This window comes from Marmota marmota, unplaced genomic scaffold, assembly GCF_001458135.2.
Source record: "Marmota marmota marmota unplaced genomic scaffold, marMar, whole genome shotgun sequence".
Taxonomy (NCBI): Eukaryota; Metazoa; Chordata; class Mammalia; order Rodentia; family Sciuridae; genus Marmota; species Marmota marmota.
In genome coordinates, this window is record NW_026000185.1 from 15,503,829 (window position 1) to 15,528,577 (window position 24,749).

Here is a 24,749-nt window from a genome sequence, read left to right on the forward strand (position 1 = left end):
TCTCGAACCCAGAATTCAGCCCTGAGTACGGTGCTTGCATGGCTGGCAGAAACTGCAGCGCTGTATCCCTGCATCGCTATCTCCTCGTTTCCTAGCGCGCGCTGCAGACTCTAGCCGCGGGGCGGTTTGCTGAATAAGCAGTGTTACCCTCCGTGCGACAAACCTCTCGCGTTTGAGTCCCCGTAGCCGATCCTCGTGCGATGGAAATCCTTCCTCCAGGTTCCGGAGCACCCCACTATTGCTGGAAATTCCTAACAAGATATCCTTTAGCCGTCCTGACTTGTCATACTCCCACACAGTGAAGCAGCACACGGGGGCAATGCACTCCCCTCGCCGCCATCTTCAAATTTGTATATATATATTTTTTGATGCTGGAAATGTTTAATAAAACAAGTAGTACATGCTTCTGGTTAAAAATCCCAAGTGTTCCAGAGGCTATAGGATGAAAAGCAAGTCTTCCTCTCACCCCAGGTTTCTACTCCCAGCTTTTCTACTCAGAAGCAGCCGCTGTTTGCCGTTTCTTGTGCATCCTTTCAGAAAAATACCACCCACGCACACACACAGGCTCCCTTTTAAAAACACAAAATGGAAAATACCAGTCTGCTGGTTTGTTCTCTGCTAGACTCTTTGCATCTTTAACAGTTAACCACAGTCATCCATTGCTTAATGATGGGGGTAAGTTATGAGTAATGCATCATTGGATGATTTCACCATTGTGCAAAGTTCATAGAATGTACTTACACAAACTAAAGTCACTAAGGGATGTAATCCTGTGGCCTGCATTGACTGAAAATGTTGTTAAGTGGCACTTGCTGTACTTTTGTATGACTGGCTTCACAGTAGGTTCGTTGATACCAGCATTACCACAAACACGTGGGTGATGTGATAGGATGGCTATGACATTACTAGACATTAGAAAAATTTTAGCTCCATTGTGAACCTATGGGACCTCGGTCGAATACATGGTCCATCGTCAACTGAAAGGTCATTGTATGGTGCTGGACAGTCTCTTTCAGCAGTTGCCCACTAGAATCACCTGGGGACACGCTAAAATGAACTGATCCATGGTCCCCACTCCAGACCAAGTGACTCAATCTCTGGATGTGAGCCTGGATATCTGTAGAATTCCCAGGTGATTTTTACCCATAGCTGACTTAACTTCCAACTTTTATTCTGAAGATTTGGATAGAAAGAGTAACTACACAAACCAAGTTGCTTTCTCTGTGGGAGAGCTGGGACATATAGTGGCATGTGATAGTATAAGAGCCTGATGAGTTCTCTGGGCTCATAGATAGGGCTCCCAAGAATGGACAAAGTCTGATATAGTTCTAGATGGGAATGATACCTTGTTCATGGGCACCAAGCTCCCTCACTGCTAGTCTCCACCCAGAACCCAGAGGCAGCCCTTCTCTACCTCCTTTTTATGAAAAACATAAAGTTAAAAAATTCAAAATAATATCAGCCTGAAAAAAGAGGAGGAGCACCCACATTTTTTTGTACACATCAGATTGCTCTGATAATGAGGCACCATGTAACAGTCCCACAGAAAAACAGGAGTGCACGTCTCCTACATCTTGGCCAGCATTAAGTATTATCACTTTATTTTATTTTTGACAATCTGATGGATGAAAAGTGATGTTGGTTAATGTGGAGGTTGGGTATCTTTTTTTAGGATTGTTAGTTGGACCATGTTAGTTGGGCTAGATTGTTATATGAACCATGTTAGTTGGGCTAGAGATTAAATTGATATGAGAAGCTGCCCTAAAGAGAAAAACAAATAAATAACCTGAGGCATTAGGCAGCATTGTAGTTTAAGCTCTGACTTAGATATGTCTAATGTGCTTTAACTATTTGTTCTTTTTAACACACACAGTTTCCTGATATCCTTCAACAAACAGCTTTCAAGATGGCGGGGACTCTGCTCCCTAAAGAATTCCTCTGGGCTGTCTTTGAATCTGTTCGGAACAGTAGTGACGAGAGCCCCAGTTTGGACCCCATCCCTGGTGAGTGCTTCTGGGGTATCTGATCCTGTGCCAGGGTCCCTGACATTTAAAGACCTCCTTGTCCAGAAGACTGGATTAAATATTTGGAAAGTACTAGAAGGCAAAAATCCACAGGCCAAAGAACCACACCTTTGTAAAGTCATTTGAAATCATATTCCACACTCTTTACCAAGATAGTAGGTGTATAAGACACATTTCAATAGGATTGGCTTAAAAGACCAACATGGTTCAGCAGCAAAATATTGCAGTGATGAGGGCAGTTTGGCCAGATTTGAATCCTGAGCATGTCATTTACTGGCTGTATGACTTTGGGTAAGCTCTTTGACCTCTCTGTGCCTCAGTTTTCATCCTCTCTTAAAGTGAGGGTAAAGAAAACCCTGAACCTCATTGGATTATTGTGAAGATTAACAGGTTTAAATCTGGCATATAGGAAAGGCTCAAAAATATTAGACATTTTTATTATCCATACTGTGCACCTGCTAAATGCAGACTTGTGCTAGGCACGAAGAGACAAAGTCAGTCAAACCCAGTAATAATTGTAATAATCATAGTTCACAGTCAGTCCTTGCTTGCTTTCAACCAACAAATATTTATTGAAAGCTGATTATGTGACGAAGAGAAAAATTCCCTGTCCTCACAAAGCTTATTTTCAAATGGGGCATAGCCAGACAATTAATTCCATACATAAGTAAAATATGTAGAATGTTGTTTGGTGATAAGTACCAAGAAGGAAGGTAAAGTAGGGAAAAGTCTGGGAGTGTTCAGTATTGAAAGTGGAGTATTTTTGGAGGGTGGGTGGGTACTGGGGATTGAATTCAGGAGCACTTGACCACTGAGTCACATCCCCAGCCCTGTTTTTGTATTTTATTTAGGGACAGGGTCTCACTGAGTTGCTAATCGCCTCATTGTAGCTGAGGGTGGTTTTGAACTCGCGATCCTCCTGCCTCAGCCTCCTGAGCTGCTGGGATTATAGGCATGTGCCATCACACCTGGTGAAACTGAAGTTCTGAGATGGAACTCAACTCCCCACTTTTGTTGGTGGGTGGGGTCTGCCTAAGGTGCCAGCCTTTGCAGTCAAGAAGTGCCACGGCTCTTAATGGTGGGCCATTCCCTCCAGTGATGCAGTAGACCCCAGCAGCTCTCTGTGGATTTCTTCCTCCTGGGTTCTTATCTTGTGAATTCCAAGAATGAAAGCCATGGACCACGATGAGTGAGCGTGGGAGTAGGATTTTTTGAAAAAGAGAAACAGGAACAGAACTCTTGTGGTGTAAGAGGGGACCCAACAGTGGCTTCGGGTCTGACCAAGTATGCTAGTCTAGGGGTTTAAGTAGCACCTGGGTCACTGCTAGTGGTCCAAGCTTATGCTAATTATGGTTTGGAAAAGTACTAATGCTATTGGTCCAAACTTATGGTAATTAGGGTTTGGAAAAGTAACACTATTGGTCAGCCCCGAATCCCATTCAGGTTTGCCTTACTTCCATTTTCTCCCTGCTTCAGGAAGCGGAAGTTGGAGTCATGGAGTTGTGCATGCTCAGTGGGGTGTCTGGAGCAGCAGCTCTGCAGTGCACCTCTGCAGTGGGCATCCCCACTGTGTGCAGGCTGGGTTGCTGCAGGTGACGGGTCAGCTTGCCCTGGCTCACCTCAGCACTAGACTACTGCCCCTCAGGCCCATGCCACCATGGCAGGCTCCTCATGGCAGCCCCTGCTTCCTGCCTAGGCTTCAGACCAACCCAGCTGCCACTCTGCTGCTTCACCACTCCCTTGCTGCTTCTCAGCAGGGACCAATGGGCTGGCTGCATGGCTCCATGTCAGTGAGAGATCATAATGTGGAAGAGAACCATTAAGGAAGGTCACATCGAGACGGTGATGTTTGAATGAGGACCCAGGGGGATGTGGGAGTGGACCACATTGATTGTCATGCCCACAGCCCGGTTGCCTAGAGACCAAAGGAAACACCCAGAGATGGTGTATGAGGCATAAGGCTTCATTGAGAAATGCTTATGGGAAAGGTCCAGTGTTGACAGGCTGAACAGATAGCACCTGCTCCCATCACCTCTTTGCCAAGGTGCCTCCTCTGCCTCAAGCATTTTGTCTAGTAGCAGCTGGCTGGACAAGTTCCATAGAACCCCCAGTTCCCCACAAGTCATTCCCGAGAGAGAGACTTTATATGTCAGGCTGCAGGAGCAGTGACATCACCAGCATTATTAGCTTGCTTAGTCTGCCTGCATGACCAGCATCTCAAGGAGCAACTGTCCTGTTGTACGTGCAAGACAGCAGCTTTCTACAGATAATGCTGACTTTCCCTGGTTCCCAGTGTGCATTAGAGACAGACAGTGTCCTTCAAGGCATTCCTGCTCAGGCTTGCTCTCATTGTTCCTGTAACTTGGCTAGGTTTTGGAGATTAGAAGGGGGCATTTGAGGACATGGTGTTTTACTGCCTTCTATTTTCTATAAGTTTTACAGACAGAGAGAATACAATGGGAGTGGGAGAGGGATGGGAAGTAGAAGCCCATGTCATTGGAGGAACAGGCCAGGCAGATAGGGCCTGAGGAAGGAAACCCAGGTAGAGGAATCCTGGGGTATCAAGCAAAGAAAGATTCCCAATCTGATTTGATCCACTGTAGGTTATCTTCTCCCCGTATGCACTGTCTTGTTCTCATTTCTATTCTGTGAGGTGGCACCACGATTCTCCCATTCTCTTGAGGAGGGAAACTGGGGTTCAGAGACATTAAGGAACTTTGCCAAAGTCACAGAGTTAGTAAGTGGCGACTCTTGGACTTGTATCCAGAGCTGGTGGTGTTGACTGCTAGCTTCTGCTGCCCTCAGAGCTGGCCATCTTGGAGTCATATATCACATGACTCTTACTGTGGTCTGTGGGAAGTAAGTCTTTCCATACCTGGGGAGGAAGCTGCTACCAGTACATAGACAGAGTTTTCTTAGTTGATTCTTGGTATTAATTGCTGCTGTGATTTTAGTGATCAATAAATTAGCAGGATTAATACTTTGCTTGAGTTAATTTGTGTGTGTGTTCATTCATTCTCCAAATACTGGCTGAGCATCTACTATGTGCTAGGCTCTATTCTAAGTACTAGACACACAGCTGTGATAAGACCAAGTCCCTGCTGTACCATTCAGTCCTTCTGTTTTTCTCTAATTCTGTGCCGTCATTAATCCTGGGAATTCAGGAGAGGTGGGTCTTTAGTCCCCTAAAAGTATGTTGTAATAAAGATGTTAAGGATCACAAATGACACCATTGATCTGGTCTAGTTTGGCCTCTTGATTGGAGTCCAGAGAGTTCATATTGAAAAATGCAGTGAGAAGGGAGTGCCTGCAGAGCTTGGGAAACACTCTGGCCTCTGGTAGTGCTGGTGAGTAGTCAGCATGAGTAGTGGTCAGCTGCTAAAACAAAAAGATCTAGGACTGCTCTTAAAGGGCCTTGCACTTCCTCCCAGTCTGGGCATACTGAATCCAGGAAGGACAATATCTCATTTGTGCATTAGTAGGTAACTAGTTTGTCTGTGCAAACCTCAACTATTCAAGGACTGAAATGGATAGGTTTCTCCTGTTGCCAAGTAAAATGCAGTGAGTCCATTTCTCTTCCTTCCTGGGATCAGAAGGCCACAGCTCCCACTATGATTTTTATGGATAGAAAATCACCCTCTCATTTGGATAAAAAGTCTCCTTTTTAATTACCATGGAACTCTTAATGCTGGGTTGCAAACTCAAAAATGTAGGGGGTCAGGTAGGTGACATAAATGATAATAATGTCTAACATTTACTAAACACCTTCTGTATGCTTCTAAGTGCTTTCTATATAGTAACACTCGCAGTTTTCTTAATCATCTTACAAAGTGATTTTATTCCCATTTTATAGACAAGGAAATGGAAGCACAGAGGGGTTAAATGTCTTTGGATCTGAACCTGAAATCAGATCTGTTTACCAGCTCCTATTGCCCTCCAGGGATTTACAGTCCAGTTGTGATGTTGTAAAGCTGTTTCTTTGCCCATGTGGATGTGCAGAATGCTGGCGTTTCCAAGATTTGGCTTCCAGATAGTTATCAATAAATGGCAGAAGTGGGATTTCAGCTGGGCTCTGGGCCCCAGCTCAGCCTCTCCACTCTCCTGCCTCTTGGGAAAGAATGGAACTGGTGAAGACTCTTATGCAATAGGGAAACTGACTAGCATTTCCTGAATTTCTCTTCCCCACCCCATCCTTCCCTGCATCTCCCCATTCTTCAGGTTGCCAAGGAGTCACAGCTCCCTCCTTTGATGACATCTTTAAGTTGGCTGAGGCCAACGCCTGCTGGGCCCCCGAGGACCTCCTCTGCATGGAAGAAGATACTTTCATCAGGAGCGTGGAGCTGCTGGGGGCTGTCAAGGGTTTCAGCCAGCCTCAGCTGTTGACCCTGAAGGAGAAGGCAATTCAGGTAAACCGCCCCACAGGGAGGAGGCTCAAGTGGAAGGACAGTCACCACCAAATTCTGATCCTGCATTTCTATAACTAGACACCCTCCTTGGGGGAATTTGCACCTACATGATCTTGTTGGAATTTCACTGCCTCTGCTCAGTGAGGCAGTTGTGATCTCCTCATTTGAGAAAAGGGGGAACTTCTAGATCTTCCCTCTTAGGGCATCGACAGAGAATGGACTGAGATGCCTCTTGGCATCTTGTGGCTGTTCAGTAAATCAAGTTCTGTGCGTGTCCTGACCAAAACTCTTTCCAGGGATTCTGCCTTTTCTTCCTCCACTGGGAGAGCCTCAACTGCTGCCTGCAGCAGGTTTTCTCAGCATCTGTTCCAGACTCACCTGAGAACAGCAGGAAGGAGGAAAAAAAGAGAGCAGGAAGTAGTTGGCCATCTTTAAAAAGTTCCCTTTGAGTAGCTCAGGTTAGCTGTTGGGATAGTTATGAATATTCAGTTACTCTCATGGGGTTAAAAACATCACATCACTTAAAATTATATTTACAATTCTTTTTAAACAAGAAATCTGAGTTTATGGTAGAAAAGTCAGAAAATATTAAAACAGAAAATCAGTCATAATCTTTACCACAGGATAAACAAGGGTGATATTTGGGTATATTCATCTGAAGCTTCTCAGATTTGTGTATGCATATAAAATAGAGTTGTAGATTTCATACCCATGTTTCTTTAGTATCCAAGGGGATTCCAGGACCCTCCCAGATACTAAAATCCATGGATGATCAACTTCTTTATATAAAATAGCACAGTTTTTGTATATAACCTACTATACCCAATACAATAGAAATAGTTGTTATACTACATTGTTTAGGGAATAATGACAAGAAAATAAGTCTGTACATGTTCAATATAGATACAAATTTTTTTTGCAGTGCCAGGGATTGAACCCAGGGCATCGTGCAAGTTAGGCAAGTGCCCTACAACTGAGCCACATCCCCAACCCTAGATGCACTTTTTTTTTGAAGTTTTTTTTTTCCTGGTACTGAGCATTGAACCCAGGGATGCTTTACCACTGAGCTACACACTAAGTCCCTTTTTAATTTTTTTTTTTTAAAGACAGGGTCTCACTAAGTTGCTGAGGCTAGCCTAGAGCTTGCAATCTTCCTGCCTCAGCTTCTCATTGCTGGGATTACAGGTATGCACCATTGCATCCTGCTCCTTAGAGTATTTTTGATTCATGGTTTTTTGAACCTACAGATTGCAAAACATGCAGATGCAGAGAACTGATCTTATTCACTTATAGATGTTATAAAAAATGGCATCACACACACTGTTCAATAACTTTCAACATTCAACAGTTCTAGAGTGCTTGCTTTTCCATATTAGAAATATAAATCTATATCAATATTTTATATAGCTATATAATATTTCATTTTATGGCTGGTCTTTTTTATTTATCTAATTGTTAGTCTTGAAGATATTATATATATATATAAATTTTTTTTTCTTGTGGTGGTCCTGGGAATTGAATCCAGGGCCCTGTGCATGCAAGGCGAGCACCCTACCAACTGAGCTATACCCTCAGCCCCTAGATTATATTTTTAAAGCCTTAAGGTGCTTCTTTGTAATGTCTTTGGGTACTTATCTCATTTTTTTGGGCTAAATTCCCAGAGGAGGAATTTCTTGGTGAAAGAGTGTAAGTATCTAAAAAGCTTTTGATCCATATAGTCAAATTACCCTTTCAAAATTATGTACTAATTTATATTCTCAGTAACAACAAACGAGGGCATCTTTTGCCTCATGTCTTCACAACATCAGAGACCACCATTCTTCACATTCCTTGTCAATATAATGAGGCAACATGGCCTTCTTTAATTGTTTTAAATGAGCATTTCTTCATTCATGACAGAGCATAAATTTCTTCTCATATGTTTTCTTCTTCTGTGAATCTCCTGTTAATGTTTTTTTTTAAAAAAAACAAAATGTGGTCATATTTTTGGTTATTGATTTATAAGAGATTTATACATTAAAGAGACCCTAGGCCTGTCAAGGTGGTATAAGCCTGTAATCCCAGAGGTTTGGGAGGCTGAGAGCAGGAGGATCGCAAGTTCAAAGCCAGCCTCAGCAAAAAGCAAGGTGCTAAGCAACTCAGTGAGACCCCGTTTCTAAAATAAAAATACAGCCTAGGGCTGGGGATGTGATTCAGTGGTCGAGTGCCCCTGAGTTCAATCCCTGATACCCACCCCCCGCAAAAAAAGCGACCCTATGTGTATTTAAAATATACCATCTTAGTTTGTTCAGGCTGCTGTAAGAAAATATACAGGATAACTTACAAAAACCAGAAGTTTATTTTTCACAGTCTGGGAGCTGGGAATTCTAATATCAAGGCACTAGAACATTCAGAGTCTAGCAAGGGCTTGTTCCTCATAGACGGCCTTTGCTCTCACCAGCCTCACTCGGTGGAAAGCGCTAGATAGCGCTCTGAGGTGTCTTTTCTAAGGGCATGAACCCATTTGTGAGGGTGGAGCTCTTATGACCTAGTGCCTGCTCACAGGTCCCACCTTCTAATACTGTCACATTGGGGATTAGGTTTCAACAGATGACTTTTGCAGGGACATAACAATTACACCTTAGCAAATGCTGTCACTACTCTTTGTCAAAATTTTTTTCCTCTCCATTCAAAGGTTTGGAACCTCCCTTTTTTTTGGAGAGAACACCACATCGTCTCCCTGGGACGCATTGCCCTGGCTCTTAATGTGAGTCAGCTGGAGCAGCTGGACCTCAGCTCCATAGACACTGTGGCTTCCTTGAGCCAGCAGACAGAATGGACCCCAGAACAGGTAGGTGGATGTCACTGGATCTTTTAAATAGTCTAGTTCTCTCTTAATTTTTCTTATATTTTCCTTTAGATTCTTGAACATATTTATAGTGTTTATAATAGCTGCTTTCATACCCTTACTGCTGATCCCAACCATCACTGTTATTTCTGAGCCTGTTTCTGTGAACCAGTTGTTCTCCTAGTTTTGGATTGTATTTTCTTGCTTGTTTGCAAGCTGAGTAATTCATTGTGTTTGTGGGTTTTTTCATTTTTATTGGTGCATGTGATTTGTACAGAATGGTGGGTTTCACTGTGGCATATTCATGTAGATCTAAAACTATAATATAATTAATTCCATTTGCCAGGACCTTCCCCACTGCTTTTTCCCTCCTCCCCTGGCTGCCTTCCTCTCCCCTAATGGTCTTCCTTCTGTTTTTGTGGCCCCCCTTTTTGTCTCTGCTTCCCCCCCTTCCACATATGAGATAAAACACGTGATACTTTTCTCTGTGAGTTGGACATTTGGCTCAAAATTATGGTTTCAAAGTTCCATTAATTTTATAGCAAGTGATGTAATTTGCTTTTCTTTAAGGCTGAATAAAATTCCCTTGTGAATATATATACCATATTTTCTTTATTCATTCATCTGTCAATGGACACCTAGGCTGATTCTATAATTTAGCCATAGTGGATTGTGCTGCGATAAACATGGGTATACATTGTATCTCTGAAGTACACTAACTTAAGTCTTTTGGATAAATACCAAGGAATGGTGTAGCTAGATCATAAGGTAATTTTATTTTTAGCTTTTTGAGGAAATGCCATACTGATTTCCATATTGGCTATACTAATTTATATTTCCGCCAACAGTATATAAGAGTTTGTATTTCCCTGTATCCTCGCTAGCATTTATTGTTATCTGTATTCTTGATGATTGCCATTCTAACTGGAGTGAGAGGGATCCTCGATGTAGTTTTTTATTTGTGTTTCTTTGACCTACAAGCCTAGTAATTTTGACTGGTTGACTTATGAATTTTATGTGGTTGAGTGTCTGATTCAGTTGGATTCCTTTAAAGATTATTGGGTCTTGTTCTGGTCTGTGTTTAAATTACTTACCAATTTGATCCTTTTGTGTCCTTCTGAGCTTCATTACAGCAAGTCCAGAATGGCTTTTATTCTATGATAAATGTTCTCCCATTACTGAGACGTCATTCTTCTATGGACTCTGCCTGGTATGCCATGATCTCTCCACCCTGGCTGGTGGAGATGTGAACTCTCTCCAACTCCATGAGAACCTTTCGAATGACTCTGACTGCTTCCTTCTAGTGACTCTTTCCTTGCCTCTACAGAATTTCATTCTTTACATGTGCAAATATAGACTCAGTCCTCCAACAGTTATCTTTGCAGATTTCTAGAGCTCTCTTTGTGTATTTTTCACTTCTCTCATACTTCGCCCCATAAAGAATAGAAACCCTTGCTTCTCTGAACTTGGACCCTTCTCTCTTTCTCTGTGTCTCTCTCTTGTAATTATTAATAGAACAATGCAGATTGGCAGTTCTCTGGGGCTGCTTATATGGGAAGAGAACATCCTAAGAGTTTGATTTCATTTCCTCTGGGGCCACCTGTGATATTTATACTGGCTTAGAATTGAGCCTGGGCACAGAAATTGTATCTATAAAAGATGACTAGCACATGCTTTTCTTTAAAAAATATATGGTTAGACATGCATGTTTTATCACATAATAAATATTTACTGAATAAATGAATGCTAAAGCATTTTCTTCTTAGAGGGGTCAGTGGAAGTGGATTGCTACTTGTGACGTGTTGAAGTGAACCAGCGAGGAAGAGCAATTTGCTGTGTTTGTTTTTTGTGAATTTTTGACCTTGGATCTGTGTCAACTTGGCTGGACCTCTGGGTTGTTTGGCTTTCCCCTCCTGCTCTATGACCTGGAAGGTGCCTCGGGGCAGTGAGCAAGGGCAATTTCAGGGCTTGCGTTATTTGTTTTTCTTCTTTCAAGATTACCATCCTGTGCTCCCTGTTGTACAATATTGGAATACAGTTGTTTTATATATTTTGTTCAGTTTTCTAGTCGTTTATGGTGAGAGGAGAATTCCTGTGGTCATTAATCCTTCATGGGCTGAAGAAGACATGCTTGCCAGAATTTGAATTGTTTCAGTTGGGAGAGAAGTATAGGGTGTCAAGTCCACGGGACTGGTGGGAAAGGAAGTCCTAGATTCTCCATGTCAGCCTTCCAAGCTATTTCAGCACAAGGCTTTAAACACTCGTTAATTAGCAATCTCATAAAAATGTGTCTCTTTCTGTCTATACCCAAAGGACATAAAAATAGCATACTACAGTGATGCAGCCACATCAATGTTTATAGCAGCTTAATTCACAATAGCTAAGCTATGGAAACTACCTAAGTGTCCTTCAACAGATGAATGGATAAAGAAAATGTGGTATATATGCACAATGGGATATTACTCAGCCTTAAAGAAGAATGAAGTTATGGCATTTTCAGGTAAATGAATGGAGTTGGAGAATATCATACTAAGCAAAGTAAGCCAATCCTCCCAAACCAAAGGCCGAATGTTTTCTCTGATAAGTGGATGCTAATCCATCATGGGGGGTGGGGCATGGGATGAGTGGCGGAACTTTGGATAGGGCAAGGAGAGGGAGGAGAGGGGAGGGGGAATGGGGGTAGGAAAGATGGTGGAATGAGACAGACATCATTACCCTAGGTACATGTATGATTGCATGAATGGTGTAACTCTACTTCGTGTACAAGCAGAGAAGTGAAAAATTGGGCTCCATCTGTGTACAATGAATTGAAGAGCATTCTGCTGTCACGTATAACTGATGAGAACAAATAATAAAAAATTGTCAAAAAATGTGTCTCTTTTTCATTCTATTTTTAAAACAATCCCACCATTAATTCCAGTCATGGAGTCACTGTGGTCAGGGGCAGGGTGTGTTGTTGATTGGCCAGGCTAGTAGCAGGAGTGGAATTGATCTTCCCATGACCGTGTGAGCTGAGAGTGGGAAGGGGAATGTGGAGGTTAAGGTCCCCCCTCCCCCCCACCCAGAGATGTCCACATGGAATCCCTGGAGCTGGTACATTGCCTTATGGAGCAAAGGGGTCTTTGCAGATGTGATTCATTTAAGGATCTTGAGATAGATTATGCCGGTGATCCCAGTGTGATCTCAAGGGCCTTGTAAGAGGGGAGGGACACAGAAGCGCCACAGCTATAGAAGGTGACATGAGAAAGGAAGCAGAGGGAAACAGAGAGATGTGAGGGTGCTGGCTGTTGTTTTTTGAAGATGGAGGAGGGGCCATAAGTCAAGGAAGGCAGGTGACCCCTGGGAGTGAGAAAAGGCAAGGAAATGATTTCTCCCTAGGACCCTCAGGGGGAGCACATTCTGCTTATTCATTGTAGGACTTCCGACCCCTCAAACTGTAAGTGAATAAATTTGTGTCATTTTAAGTCACTAAGTTGGTGGTAATTTGTTTAGTAACAATAGGAAACTAATCCAGAGTAGTTCTTGAAAGGAAAATTGGTGTGGTGTTATTGAACAAAGGGAGAATGGATGCCAGGCGGGCAAGACCCAGCACCTCTCAGGAGCTCTGTGTAATCGAAATTGTCACATCCCATAACCAAGTGGCACCATTAAACAGAACACAGTGTGAATGGCATCTACCTGGACCTGGGCAGCCTGGAGGTCCTGGCCACAAGGCTTCAATGAGAGGATCAGTTAAAACATTTTCAACAATGTCTCGAGCATAGAAGTCAACGAACTTCATTTTCATTGCTGTTGCTGTCATTATTGTCACTGTCATCATCACACTTCCTCCCTTGGGTTAGTTTCTTTGTTTGCAAGACGAGAGGGTTAAACCCAGGAATCTGAAGTTCCTTTCACTCCAACATTCTATAATCTTATGATTCTGTGGCTCTAAACTGGTTTTGACTCGTTCGAGAAGTGCCACATCACATAGCTGATATTAAAATCATTTCTATTTGCAGTCTGGGAGAAACAGAAAAATATATCCAACTTAGAAACTGGAGTATCTCTTTCCCTTTGCACCAATTTTAATTCCCATGGATGGCAGAGAGATTTATCAATATGTTTGAAGAGGATATGAAAATCTAACATTTGCATATATCATTTGCAGTCAGTTCCTCAACTTTAGCTCCCAATCAAACCCTTAAATGCATGTTTCTAGATTAATAGTCAGACCTGGAGGAACTACATTAACAGATAGTTCAGCTTAAAAACCAATATAAGGGGGAAAAAACTATTATAAAAGCCAGAGGGATGAACAGAGAGATTGAAATCTTACAGCTACCCATTTTTCAGTGGTTAATATTGCCTAAAAGTGTTGGTATTAATTGTCCTGGAATCATTATGTACACACCGGTCCAGTCATTCAGGGAAATGTATTTTGACTTATCACCTTGCAGGCTGAGTTTGCATTTCTGGGTTCCAGTGGCAAGGACAATTTAATACCACATCTTCAAAGTAATTTTATTTGAATTGTACTTTTGCACTTTCATTTTAAATGGGCATGCCTGATACTTGCGGAGCCCAAATTGCTATGAGTCAACTAGTGAAACCTGATTGTGAAGACTTAATAAGAAAAATTGAAAAGCTAACGTGAAGATCCATCTTTTTCCATGTTCAGATACCTTCTCTGGCTGAGTACAGGCTCTGGAGTCTGACCGACTGGGTTTTGATACTAGAGCCATTGTTTTTTTAGCAGCGTGACCTTGACTTACTTAACTTCTCTGTGCCTCAGTTGCTCATCTATGAAAGAGGAATAATATTAATATGTAGGTAAGAGGGTTGTGGTGAGAATCAGATGAGATGGTGTATGTAAAATAGTGCCAGCACACAGTAAGCATTAAAAAAAATGTTGGTTGTTATTATTTTGGTTGCACATTTCCATTTGGTCAAAGACAGTTAAGTCTAAGCAGATCCATGTGCATATCCTTCCAATGATACATATGTTATCCCTTCAAGTTCAAGTCCAGTGTTAAGAAAGCACTTTCCTTCTAATTGCTCTACCCAATGTCTTGTTTGGTTCTGGCTGGATCACAGGCATAGTCTAGAACCAGTCACTGCAGCCAGGCTAAGAGATGACACAGTGACTAGAAACAGGTCCTATGGAACACAGGAGACAGTTAACTTTGTCTGAACCATATGGAGTAAGAGTGTATGTGTGGTTTTCCAGGGACAGTCATGACTAATGAATGGCAATTGTGCTGGAATTTCAGGGACCCTTCACATGAGCTCCCTTACATCAAAGCACACTGGAGATGCAAATTTTAAACGCCAGCATATTTTATGTATTACTTTCTGGAATTGAAGAGCAAGGGGGAAATATAGTTCTGTAGCAAACAGAGGAAGCAAAATTCATTCTGAGTGGTCAAGAAAAATTCCATGAAGAAGGCAATATTTGTTTTTTATTCCACATTTTTTATTGGTGCATTGTAATTGTACATAATGCACAACTAATGATGTATTGGTGCATTATAGTTGCACACAATGATGGGATTTGCTGTTACATATTCATACATACACACAATAGAACAATATAATTTGGCCAATTTCACTCCTCAGCACTCATCTTCTCCCTCCCTTTCTCCCACCCCTTGGTCCCTTTCTTCTCCTGATCTCCCTTTGATTTCCATAAGGACTGCCTCCCCGTTTCTTTTCCTTTATCCTGTGTGGCTTCCACATACGAGACAAAATATGACCCTTGACTTTCTGAGTTAGGCTTATTGTGCTTAACATAATGTTCTCTAGTTCCATCTATTTTCTTGCAAATTACATAATTTCATTTTTCTTTATGGTTGAATAAAACTCTATTGTGTATATAGACCACATTTTTTTTATCCATTCATCCATTGATGGACCCTCAGGCTGGTTCCATAGTTTGGCTATTGTGAACTGTGCTACTATAAACATGGGTATTGCTGTATCACTGTAGTATGATGACCTTAATTCTTTAGGGTAAGTACTGAGAGGTGTACAACTAGGTCTATGGTGGTTCCATGCCTAGTCTTTTGAGGAACCCCCCTGCTGATTTCTATCATGGTTGTACTAATTTATAGTCCCACCCACAGTGTAAAAGTGTTCCTTTTTCTCCACATCCTCTCCAGCACTTACTATTATTTGGATTCTTGATGATTGCCATTCTGACTAGTGTGAGATGAAATCTCAGTATAGTTTTGATTTGCATTCCCCTAACTGCGGATGATGTTGAACATTTTTTTTTGTATATTCATTAGCCATTTGTATCTCTTCTTTTGAGATGACTGTTTAATTCATTTTCTCATTTATTAATTGGGTTATTTGATTTTTTGGTGTAAATTTATCTTGAGTTCTTTATATATTTCTAGATATTAATCCTCTGTCAGATGAGTAGCTAGCAATGATTTTCTCCCATTCTGTATGTTCTCTCTTCCCATTCTGAATTTTTTCCTTTGCTGTGCAGAAGTTTTCAATTTGATGCCATCCTGTTTATTAACTCTTGGCATTATTTCCTGAGCTTTAGGATTGTAATGAGGAAGTTGTTGCCCGTGCCTGTGTACTGGAGTGTTGACACTCTATTTTCTTCTGGGAGTTGCATAGTTTCTTTTCTCATTGATCCACTTTGAGTTGATTTTTTTTCAGAGAGAGAGATAAGGGTCTAGTTTCATTCTTCTATATATGGACAACCAGCATCATTTGTTAAAAAGCCTGTCTTTTGCTAGGCACGATGTGCACACCTGGAGTTTTTTCTTAGTGGCTTGGGAGGCTGAAGCAGGAGGATCGTAAGTTCAAAACCAGCCTCAGCAATTTAGTTTGGCTTTTAGCAACTGTTTTAGTCAGCTTTTTTTGATGCTGTGACTAAAGGATCTGATCTGAACAACTACAGAGGGAGAGAAGTTTATTCAGGGGCTCACAGTTTCGGAGGTCTCAGTCCACAGAAGGCCAGATCCATTTCTCAGGGCTTGCTTGAGGTGAGGCTGAACATGATGGCAGGAAAGTGTGGCAGAGGGAAGCAGCTCACATCATGGTGGCCAGGAAGCAGAGGGAAAAATTCCACTTGACAGATACAAATATATACCCAGAGGCACGCCCCAATTCCCACCTCCCCCAGCCATACCCACCACTTCACTTACCACTCAGTTAATCCCTATCAGGGGGTTAATTCATGATTGGGTTAAGATTCTTACAACCCAATAATTTTTCCTCTGAACTTTCTTGCGTTGTCTCACATGTGAGGTTTGGGGGACACCTCATATCCAAACCAAATAGCAACTTAGTGAGATCCTGTCTCAAAATAAAAAATAAAATGAGCTGAGGATGTGGCCTAGTGGTTAAGCAATTCTGCATTCAATATAGGGTACCCACCCCCTGCCAAAAAAGGCTGTCTTTTCTCCAATGCATGTTATGTTGGAGAAAATGTTTGCACCTTTGTCAAGGATCAGATGACTGTAGATGCATGGGTTTGTCTCTGTGTAGAAGGTGATATTTTAATTGGACTAAAAGATAAAATTGATTCTCACAGTTGGGAATGCAGAAGGATATTGCAGATGAAGGAGCTATATTTTTTGTTTTGTTTTGTTTTTAGATTTTTTTTTGATACTGGGGATTAAATCCACTCAGCCATATCCCCAGCCCTTTTTTATTTTAAGACAGGGTCTCACTAAGTTGCTTACAGCCTTGCTAAGTTGCGGAGGCTGACTTTGGACTTATGAGCCTCCTGCCTCAGCCTCCTAAATTTCTGGGATTATAGGCATGCTCTGCCATGACCAGAAAGGGGCTGATTTGAGTAAAGACAGAGAGGCAGGAGAGTATCAGGTTTTATTGGAAAGTTGTGAAAAAAGATGCTGGAAATATTTGGATCCTGATGCAGAAGAACTTGAATGTCCAAACTATCTGAAGATCACAAGAGCTTTTGAAGGAGATAAATCAGCAGATATTTCCTTCTTTATTTATTTTTATTATTTTTATTTTATTTATTTATTTATTTATTTATTTATTTATTTATTTATTTATCAGGCCAAATCCATTCTGCAAGGGTTCCTGGAGGATTCAGGCTATGGTGTTCAGGATCTGAAGAGCTTTCACTTAGTAGGGCTTGGTGCCATCCTGTGTGCTATGAACATCACTGAAATTCCACTTATAAAGATCTCAGAATTCAGGTAACCCAAATACTAGTGTGCAAAATAGCAAATGATCCCTCCATTCACCCATCGATCCATCTGTTCATCCAGATGTTCTCCACTTTCTGATACATTGCCCCTTTCTGAACTAAAATAGGGAATGGGGTTATCTGGGTCCTCTCTTGGTGCTGAGCCTATTTACCTTCTACACAATATTTTTTGACTGGAGAGGTCTTCTTCTTTAACCAGGGTGGTGGTGGCCAGAATTGGGACCCTGACCTGCAGCACTCATGTCTTGGCTGAGTTTAAGAGAAAGGCTGAAGAAGTGTTTGGGGATCCCACTGAGTGGACCAGCTCAGTCTTGCAAGAGCTTGGGACCATTACAGGTAAGAGGCATCTTGAGCATAACTTTCTCTTCTCAAAGTGAAATCTAGAACTAAAATGAAATGAAACAAAATGAAATAATAATCCTTGGCCACATAGAAAACATCAGTGGAGTTTACAGTAGAACCTAGATTTTACGGCTTGATATTGTAGAGGGCAGTATCTGAAAATCTGTTCTTTAAACAAGGTCTCCTGGCAATTCCTGTGCATGCTACAGTTTTATACAGAAAAACGCTGCTATAGAATGTGATTTAATTGGTCTCTAAATAGATTTGTTCATCATCTTAAAGTGTGTAAGTTGAAGCTCCTTCTGGGTATACATTTCACTACAGGAGGCCAACCAGGGCTAATGTGACCCACATATTTTTCCTAGTTGATTAAGGAACATGGCTCCCTCGTGTGATTTTCCAGGAATGATCAGGAATGATGCTTGCTTGGGACACGCAGAGCTGTACATTATGCAGCCCCATTAATAAAAGGAGCGGAGTTCCGATGGCTTCAACTAACCCCGTGATTCCTTTCCTTCCCAGCTGGGTTAACTCAGGCGGAGCTCCGAACGATCGACAAGGAATTGATGCCGTATTTCCAGCCATCAGCAGTAAAATGCTTCCCTGACGAGATATTCAAAGTAGGTGCTCACTTCTTCAAGGAGAAATGAGAGCTTGACACCATTTCGGATCACACAAGGAAACAAGTGACAGGCCCTGGATTCTCGAGGTGTGGAAATAGCCCTCTACTGATAGGATCAGAGGAGATCAACATGTCAACAATGGATGGTGGCAGGATAATTTTAGGTGTTTTTGAAAAGTTTTTCTTAAATTTTTAATTTATATTTTAATTATACTTATTTTTATGGCTACCTTCTCTTCCTAGCAAGTGATACTAATTTTCTATTTATGGAGGTGTGACAGGTTCTTAAAAACCTTCTTCAAAACACTTGGGCACAGAGGTATTTAGCATTTGGAATTTTTCAGATTTAGAGAGAATGGCACATGTATGTACTAAATATACCTAATATTCTCAGCAGCAGCAGGGGATGCATTTGTAAGTAAACATACTAATAACATAGTAATATTTTTTGTGAGGAAATAGGTAACAAATCACACCAACTAAAATAAATAGAAGCTATAAATAGCCTCACATCAAGTTTTGCTAGTAATTAAGTTTGTCTTAAACTTCGGAAAAAACTTTCAGTTTTCAGACACTTTTGAACTTCAGATTTGCAGGTGAGAGTGTGGAGCTCGATAACATTTCCCTTTGAAATAAGTTTAATTAAAAATCTTTTAATTAATTGAAAAAAACCCATAATAAGACAGATGATGAATTGCTGTGGAAAAAAATTGAGAGAGTGTGGTTGCATCAGATGAAGTAGGGCAGCCGGGGACTCCAGAGGGGTCTATCTTCCTGAGCTCGTACGAGATTTAAGTGTTTGGACGGACTGCTCTGATGAGGAGGGAGGACCCCTGATCTTCTTGCTTGCTGGGTATACACCTGGATAAGGCACACAAATCAGACTGGAGACAGTCCCGAGGTGCCACATGACTGGTTCATTTCAAGACCCACATCTGACCTAGGACCGTTCCAGAACCGTGGACAGCTCCCAGCACAGCCTGGGCACAATAGCCCTTTGGGGGGGGGGCAAATAAACAGCATTCCCTGAGGCTAGTGAGGGAATTCCTGCTTCCCCTGGTGGAGGGGGGATGCTCTATGTGGGATGGGCAGCTTGGTCTTGGCATTTGACCAAGCACTTTCTCCTGGTCTCTATAGGAGTGAGTTGTGGCTGCTTCATAGTTCAGGTGTCTATTTTAAACTCCTGTTTGTCCTCTGCAGGGTCAAGGTTAGGTTTACCTGGGATCAGGAGGAGATTCTTTGGTGAAGGAGTTATAAAACAGTACCTTCAGGGACCAAGAAGGTGACATAAAGGAATGCAGTAGGCAGGGTGGGGCCCAATGTGAATAGGAGAGGCCTGTCTAAATGGGGCGGCTGCTTCTCATCTCAGGCACATTAATGCAGTGTGACCACATGGACCCAGAATTGCTGGATGTAACTTTTTTTTTTTTTTTTTTAGAAGCAGCCAGAAATCTTCATTTGCATGTGAAATCTCCTGATAATTAAATGTTGGCAGTCGATTTGAATTTATTTTTGAAAAAAACAGTAGGCCTAGAGATTCAATCTGTCCCATGGGTCACAAGTCAGCAGCATTGGAAAAATAGATAATTTTTGTAATACAGACTTGGTGTTAATGGTAGACGTAAACCAGATGAGCACTTGCTCATCTGGAAGGAAGAGCCCTGCTGGCTTCCAGGAGCTGTCAGTATGGATGCTCCTTCTCCTGGGGTGAAGAGCACTGGGAGTGTGGCTGGAAGGGTGGGCAGGACCCAGGGCTTGACAGAGCCACTGCAGTGTCCTGGAGGGCATGGTACAGAGAAGGGCTGTAGGCAGAGGAATGGGATTCCAGGGCAGGTCTACCCAGACAGGAGAGGAGAGGGTGAGACTGAGTGAGGCGGGAGGGAGGGAGGAGCATTACCATAGAATCCCCAGATCCTTTGGGGCCCTAAAATAAACAGGATGATGTGAGAGGTTCTTTTAAAAAAGCCGAATCCTGCCACCCCATCTCATTCCATTCCCACTGAAACCAGTCACCAAGTCCTTATTTAAAGCTGGGTGACTTCAGAAAACATTTTGTTCAGAGTTCTTAAAGACACAGGGTGCCAGGCAGAATTTTCTACTTCTGTTGTTTATGGCGACATCAACAGTAGATTACCATGTGTTCCCTCCTCTGATCCCTTGCAGGACTCATCATATGGTATTTAAGCAGTCATGCCAGAGGATCAAAATTGGCCTAGGAGATAAGTTCTCTGAGTCACTCCACAGCTAGTCCAAAAGCCCAGAGAGGCTATGCAACTTGCCCAAGGTCACACGGCTAGTATGAGGCAGAGCCTGGGCTCAGATTCAGGTCTTTTACATCTAGGCCTGTGATTTCTTTCCTACACCAGCGTTTCTTCAGGTGGAAAACTGGAATGGTTGAAAAGGTATCTTTATTGTCACAGTGAGAAAATTATGACTCCCTTTTCAACCCTCCTTTAAGACTTTTGATTACTTCAAGGAGGCTCACTTTGGAGCTAGAATGTCTTTAATACCTCTGGAGCACTTTTTAATTTCTCCAACCACTTTTTTTTTTTTTGTAAGTGGGGATTGAACTCAGGGGCACCTGACCACTGAGCCACATCTTCATTCCTATTTTTTATTTTATTTAGAGACAGGGTCTCACTGAGTTTCTCAGTGCCTTGCTTTTGCTGAGATTGGATTTGAACTCGCCATCCTCCTACCTCACCCTCCTGAGCTACTGTGATTACAGGCACCACCATAATGGTCCAGCCTCTCTCTTTTTTTTTTAAGAGGCTAGGGATTCAGATGTTGTTGGCCACAATCTAGCTGAAATTAAATTGTGTTTTTTTCTTTTTGCTTCTATTGAATGTTTGCTTATAGCAATTCTACTGATCTTCTATTTTTGGAAAATTCCATTTTAAAATATATGTATTTGCTTAGTCAAAGAGTGATCTTAAAGAGGTGCACAAATGGTGGGCATGACAAAGTTGTGCAGGCTTGGGAAGATGACTGAGGTTTGGGGAAAGTGAGAAGCTCCGCCCTCCGAAGCCTTTGCCCCCTTTTCCTCCCACAGGAGCTGTCAGCAGAGCAGATCGCCTCCTTGGGTCCAGAGAATGCCGCCGCGGTGACCCACGCCCAGCGCCAGCTGCTCAGCACGTCACAGCTGCAGAGCCTCCAGCGAGCACTAGATGGCGCCAAGACTCACTCCTGGCAGGAAGCGCCCGCCAGCGCCAGCCCCACCGGGTCGTCCTCCGCAGGTTCTCCCCCAGGTGAGCAGAGCCGCGCCAGGGACGCACTCTTAGCCTCCTTCCCTGTCCAGTGGTCTACCGTGCAGTCCCTGGGGGGCAGGGGAAGGTTCCCAAGGTTCAGGGCCGGATCTTTAACAGTCATTTAGGATCTGTGCTCAGAGATAAACCCAAAGTGCTCACCAAGCTTCTGCAGAGTGATTCTAGCAGCATTTGAAATCACCTGGGGAAGCTCATAAAACTTGCAGGTCCCCCAGGTTCTGATCGGAATCTTCTCAAGACTGAACAGGTTTTAGTGGTTCCTTTGCATCCTTCTTCGTCTCTGTCCAGTATTAATTAATTCAGCCTCTCTGCACTGGGCACCTTCTATGTTCCAAATCTGCTGTGGAGGCTGGGAAGGACCAAGACAGACAAGGGTCTTTTGTAAATGGAGAGGATGATGTCATGTCTGATAAGACGGGGAAGGCAATGGCAGAGGAGGTGATGGTAACCAAGGGCTGAGCAAGACAGGATCTGGGAAGCCTCCCCAGGAAGTGACATTCACCTGGGTATGTGACTTTCCGGCCTTTTCCCCTCCTGGCCTTGCTTAACTGCTTTCCTCGCCCACTCCATCTTGGCCGTTTTTTCTATCCTAGGCACGGTGCTACACTTTGGGGAAATAGCTTGGAGCCAGGTATTTCTTGTCCTCACTGAGCTGTGGGGTGAGGGAAGCATCCATAACCAGGTGGCCAGGAGGCAGTATGGTGGAGATGCACAGACTCCAAGGGAATGTACCTGGATAGGCCTGGGGGGAGTGGGAGGGGCTCGTGGAATCCATGATGCCTCAGTTGAAGCCCAAGATGTGGATAAGATGGACTTTGCCTGGTGGACTGTATCCCAGGTAGAGGGAAGAGCAGGTGCACATGCTCGTGGGAGAAAGAACTTGGGCTTAACCAACTCTACCTGCTTTCCTTCCCTTTCCTAACTTGATCATCCATCACTGTCAACAGTCTCCCATTTCCAGGCCCCACCTTCCTCTGGGGATGGCGATTGGGGGATTCCTAATTTCCGTGGCCACAAGTGTTCAGAGGTAGCACTTACAGATAGGGCCATGCCTTTCTATGTATTATTATTTTTAATAAACTTTTCACTGAAATATAATTAAAATTATATATTATAATAATGAAAATTGTTTAAAAATGTTTTGGCATTTTGTATGAATAGATAATACACATAATAGATAATGTACATGTTTAAAACATATAGGGTCAGAAGAGTTATGTAATGAAACTTCTCTCTCTGTCCCCCGTCCCCCAGCCCCACAGGCCACCAGTCCTACCAGCTTCTAGTGTATTTGTCCAAAGATATTCTATGCATATACAAGCAAATCAGAGATAGATTATTTCTGCAATTTAACAAAGGCTTATTATACACCTGTTCTGCATCCTGCATTTTTTAATCTAACAATATATTTGGGGACAATCCCATAACCATCCGCAGGAGCTGTGTAATTGTTGGTTTTCTGGCTACATCATGAGAGTATTTAACTAGATCTATGTAGATGGGCATTTCAATTGTTTCTTTTCTTTTTTTCTTTTTTGTTGTTACTAACACTGCATTGTGTAATTTGTGTATAACCTTGTATAATTTGCAAGTTCAGGTATGTCTAGGATAAATTCTCCAAAGTGGGATTGCTGGGTCGGAGGGTATGTGCATTTGTAATTTTGATAGACGTTGTCACATCCCCTGCAGAGAGTTGGGTACCTGTTTTCCCTTGAACCAGCAGTGTCAGAAAATGACCAGGCAAGACCCCTGACACCTCCTCCATTTGCTCTACAGGGGTGTCTGAGGAAGAGCTGCCATTGGATGAGCCATTCCTGTGGCCAAACCCTCCATCTTTTGTTTCCTCAACTTGCATCTAGAATGATGTTTAGAGTACACATTCTTAGGCCTCCTACCAGACTTGCTGAATCAGAATCTTTCTTGGCACTTGCATTAGACTTCCCAGGCAACTCTTATGATTAAGGCAGGCCTGGTATATGCTGATTCACACAATCCCACTTAATTCAACTTGCTTTTTTCTCCCCCTTTGGAGCCATTATTCCCATTTAAGAGATGAACAGATAGAGCTTCCTAGTTAAGAGGTCCCAAGAGACTCAGGGGGCTGGGCACATGCTTCTGCCCTCATGTGTGCCCCAACTTGTGTTTGATTTCAGGAGCTTCTATTGCCTTGGGTCTTTGGCTTGGAGGCCCCCTGCTGCTTCTGATGACTGATCTCCTGTGATGAGTGGCCTAAGCGCTTCCCATTGGTGTCCCAAGCAGCTGGCCAAGGCCTGTAGAGACAGAGGATGCTTCAGACTGTAGGAGACCCTCAGCTGGACTCAGCACCTCAACTAGGGCAAGGAGACCCTGGACTCTTGACATTTAAAAGGGGGAAAAATTTAAAAATGATCCTGTGAATTTTAAGGCATCCAGCCTCTCTAGAAGGGTGCCCTTCTATGCCCAGTTTAACCTGTTTTTTTTTTTTTTCCTGGCTTTTGAGACAGAACTGGGGAGGGGAGGGTGTCCTGTTTACAGACTTTACTGCCCTCCCTCCCTCCAGAGAGAGAAGGGAGGGGAGATGGGTGCAGGAAGAGGAACTCTTTTTAGCAAGTGCCTGATCTGGCTTTTCCTCCAGCTTAATTTCACTTTCTTGGAGCTCCAGACTACATCGGATTTCTCCTTCTCCGATGCTTAGCAGAACTGAAATAAATGAATCCCTCAACAGAAGCCAATATTCCTGCCTGATTGCTGGGACTAATTGATGTTTTGGTGGGCATTGCATTGCTTGGAAATTAAAACATTTAACATGGCCCAACGTTAAATCAATTTTTAAATACATTTTCCAGATGCCTTCTATTTCCTTGGGTATCAGCTGGATGGATGACTGTGGAGTTATCAGTTAAACTTTTAAAATATTCTTCTTCCTTTTTTTTTTTTTTTTTTTTTAAGTGGAGATGGTGTCCTGGTATTGAGTTGCTCTGAGCTTCAGAGAATGGTTTGAAAAAAAAATTTGGATAAGTCAGTTGCTAATGTGATTTTGGCACAGCCCAGCAAACTCAGTCCCCTGGTCCTATCCTTCTGGGAAGAAGTTACTTCTGGAA

The 24,749-nt window shown here is 42.6% G+C and overlaps 1 protein-coding gene across 1 annotated transcript in view; it reads left to right on the forward strand.

The window, feature by feature from the left end:
* Otoa (otoancorin) overlaps positions 1-24,480 on the forward strand; it is a 76,325-nt gene extending 51,845 nt beyond the window's left edge. Inside the window, exons 22-29 of the mRNA XM_048789646.1 lie at positions 1,874-2,003; positions 6,243-6,430; positions 9,105-9,260; positions 17,286-17,428; positions 17,639-17,775; positions 18,304-18,401; positions 21,456-21,651; positions 23,823-24,480. Coding sequence (XP_048645603.1) covers positions 1,874-2,003; positions 6,243-6,430; positions 9,105-9,260; positions 17,286-17,428; positions 17,639-17,775; positions 18,304-18,401; positions 21,456-21,651; positions 23,823-23,890 — 1,116 coding nt within the window. The 3' untranslated portion in view covers positions 23,891-24,480. The remainder of the gene's footprint in view (positions 1-1,873; positions 2,004-6,242; positions 6,431-9,104; positions 9,261-17,285; positions 17,429-17,638; positions 17,776-18,303; positions 18,402-21,455; positions 21,652-23,822) is intronic.
* Positions 24,481-24,749: the final 269 nt, after the last annotated feature.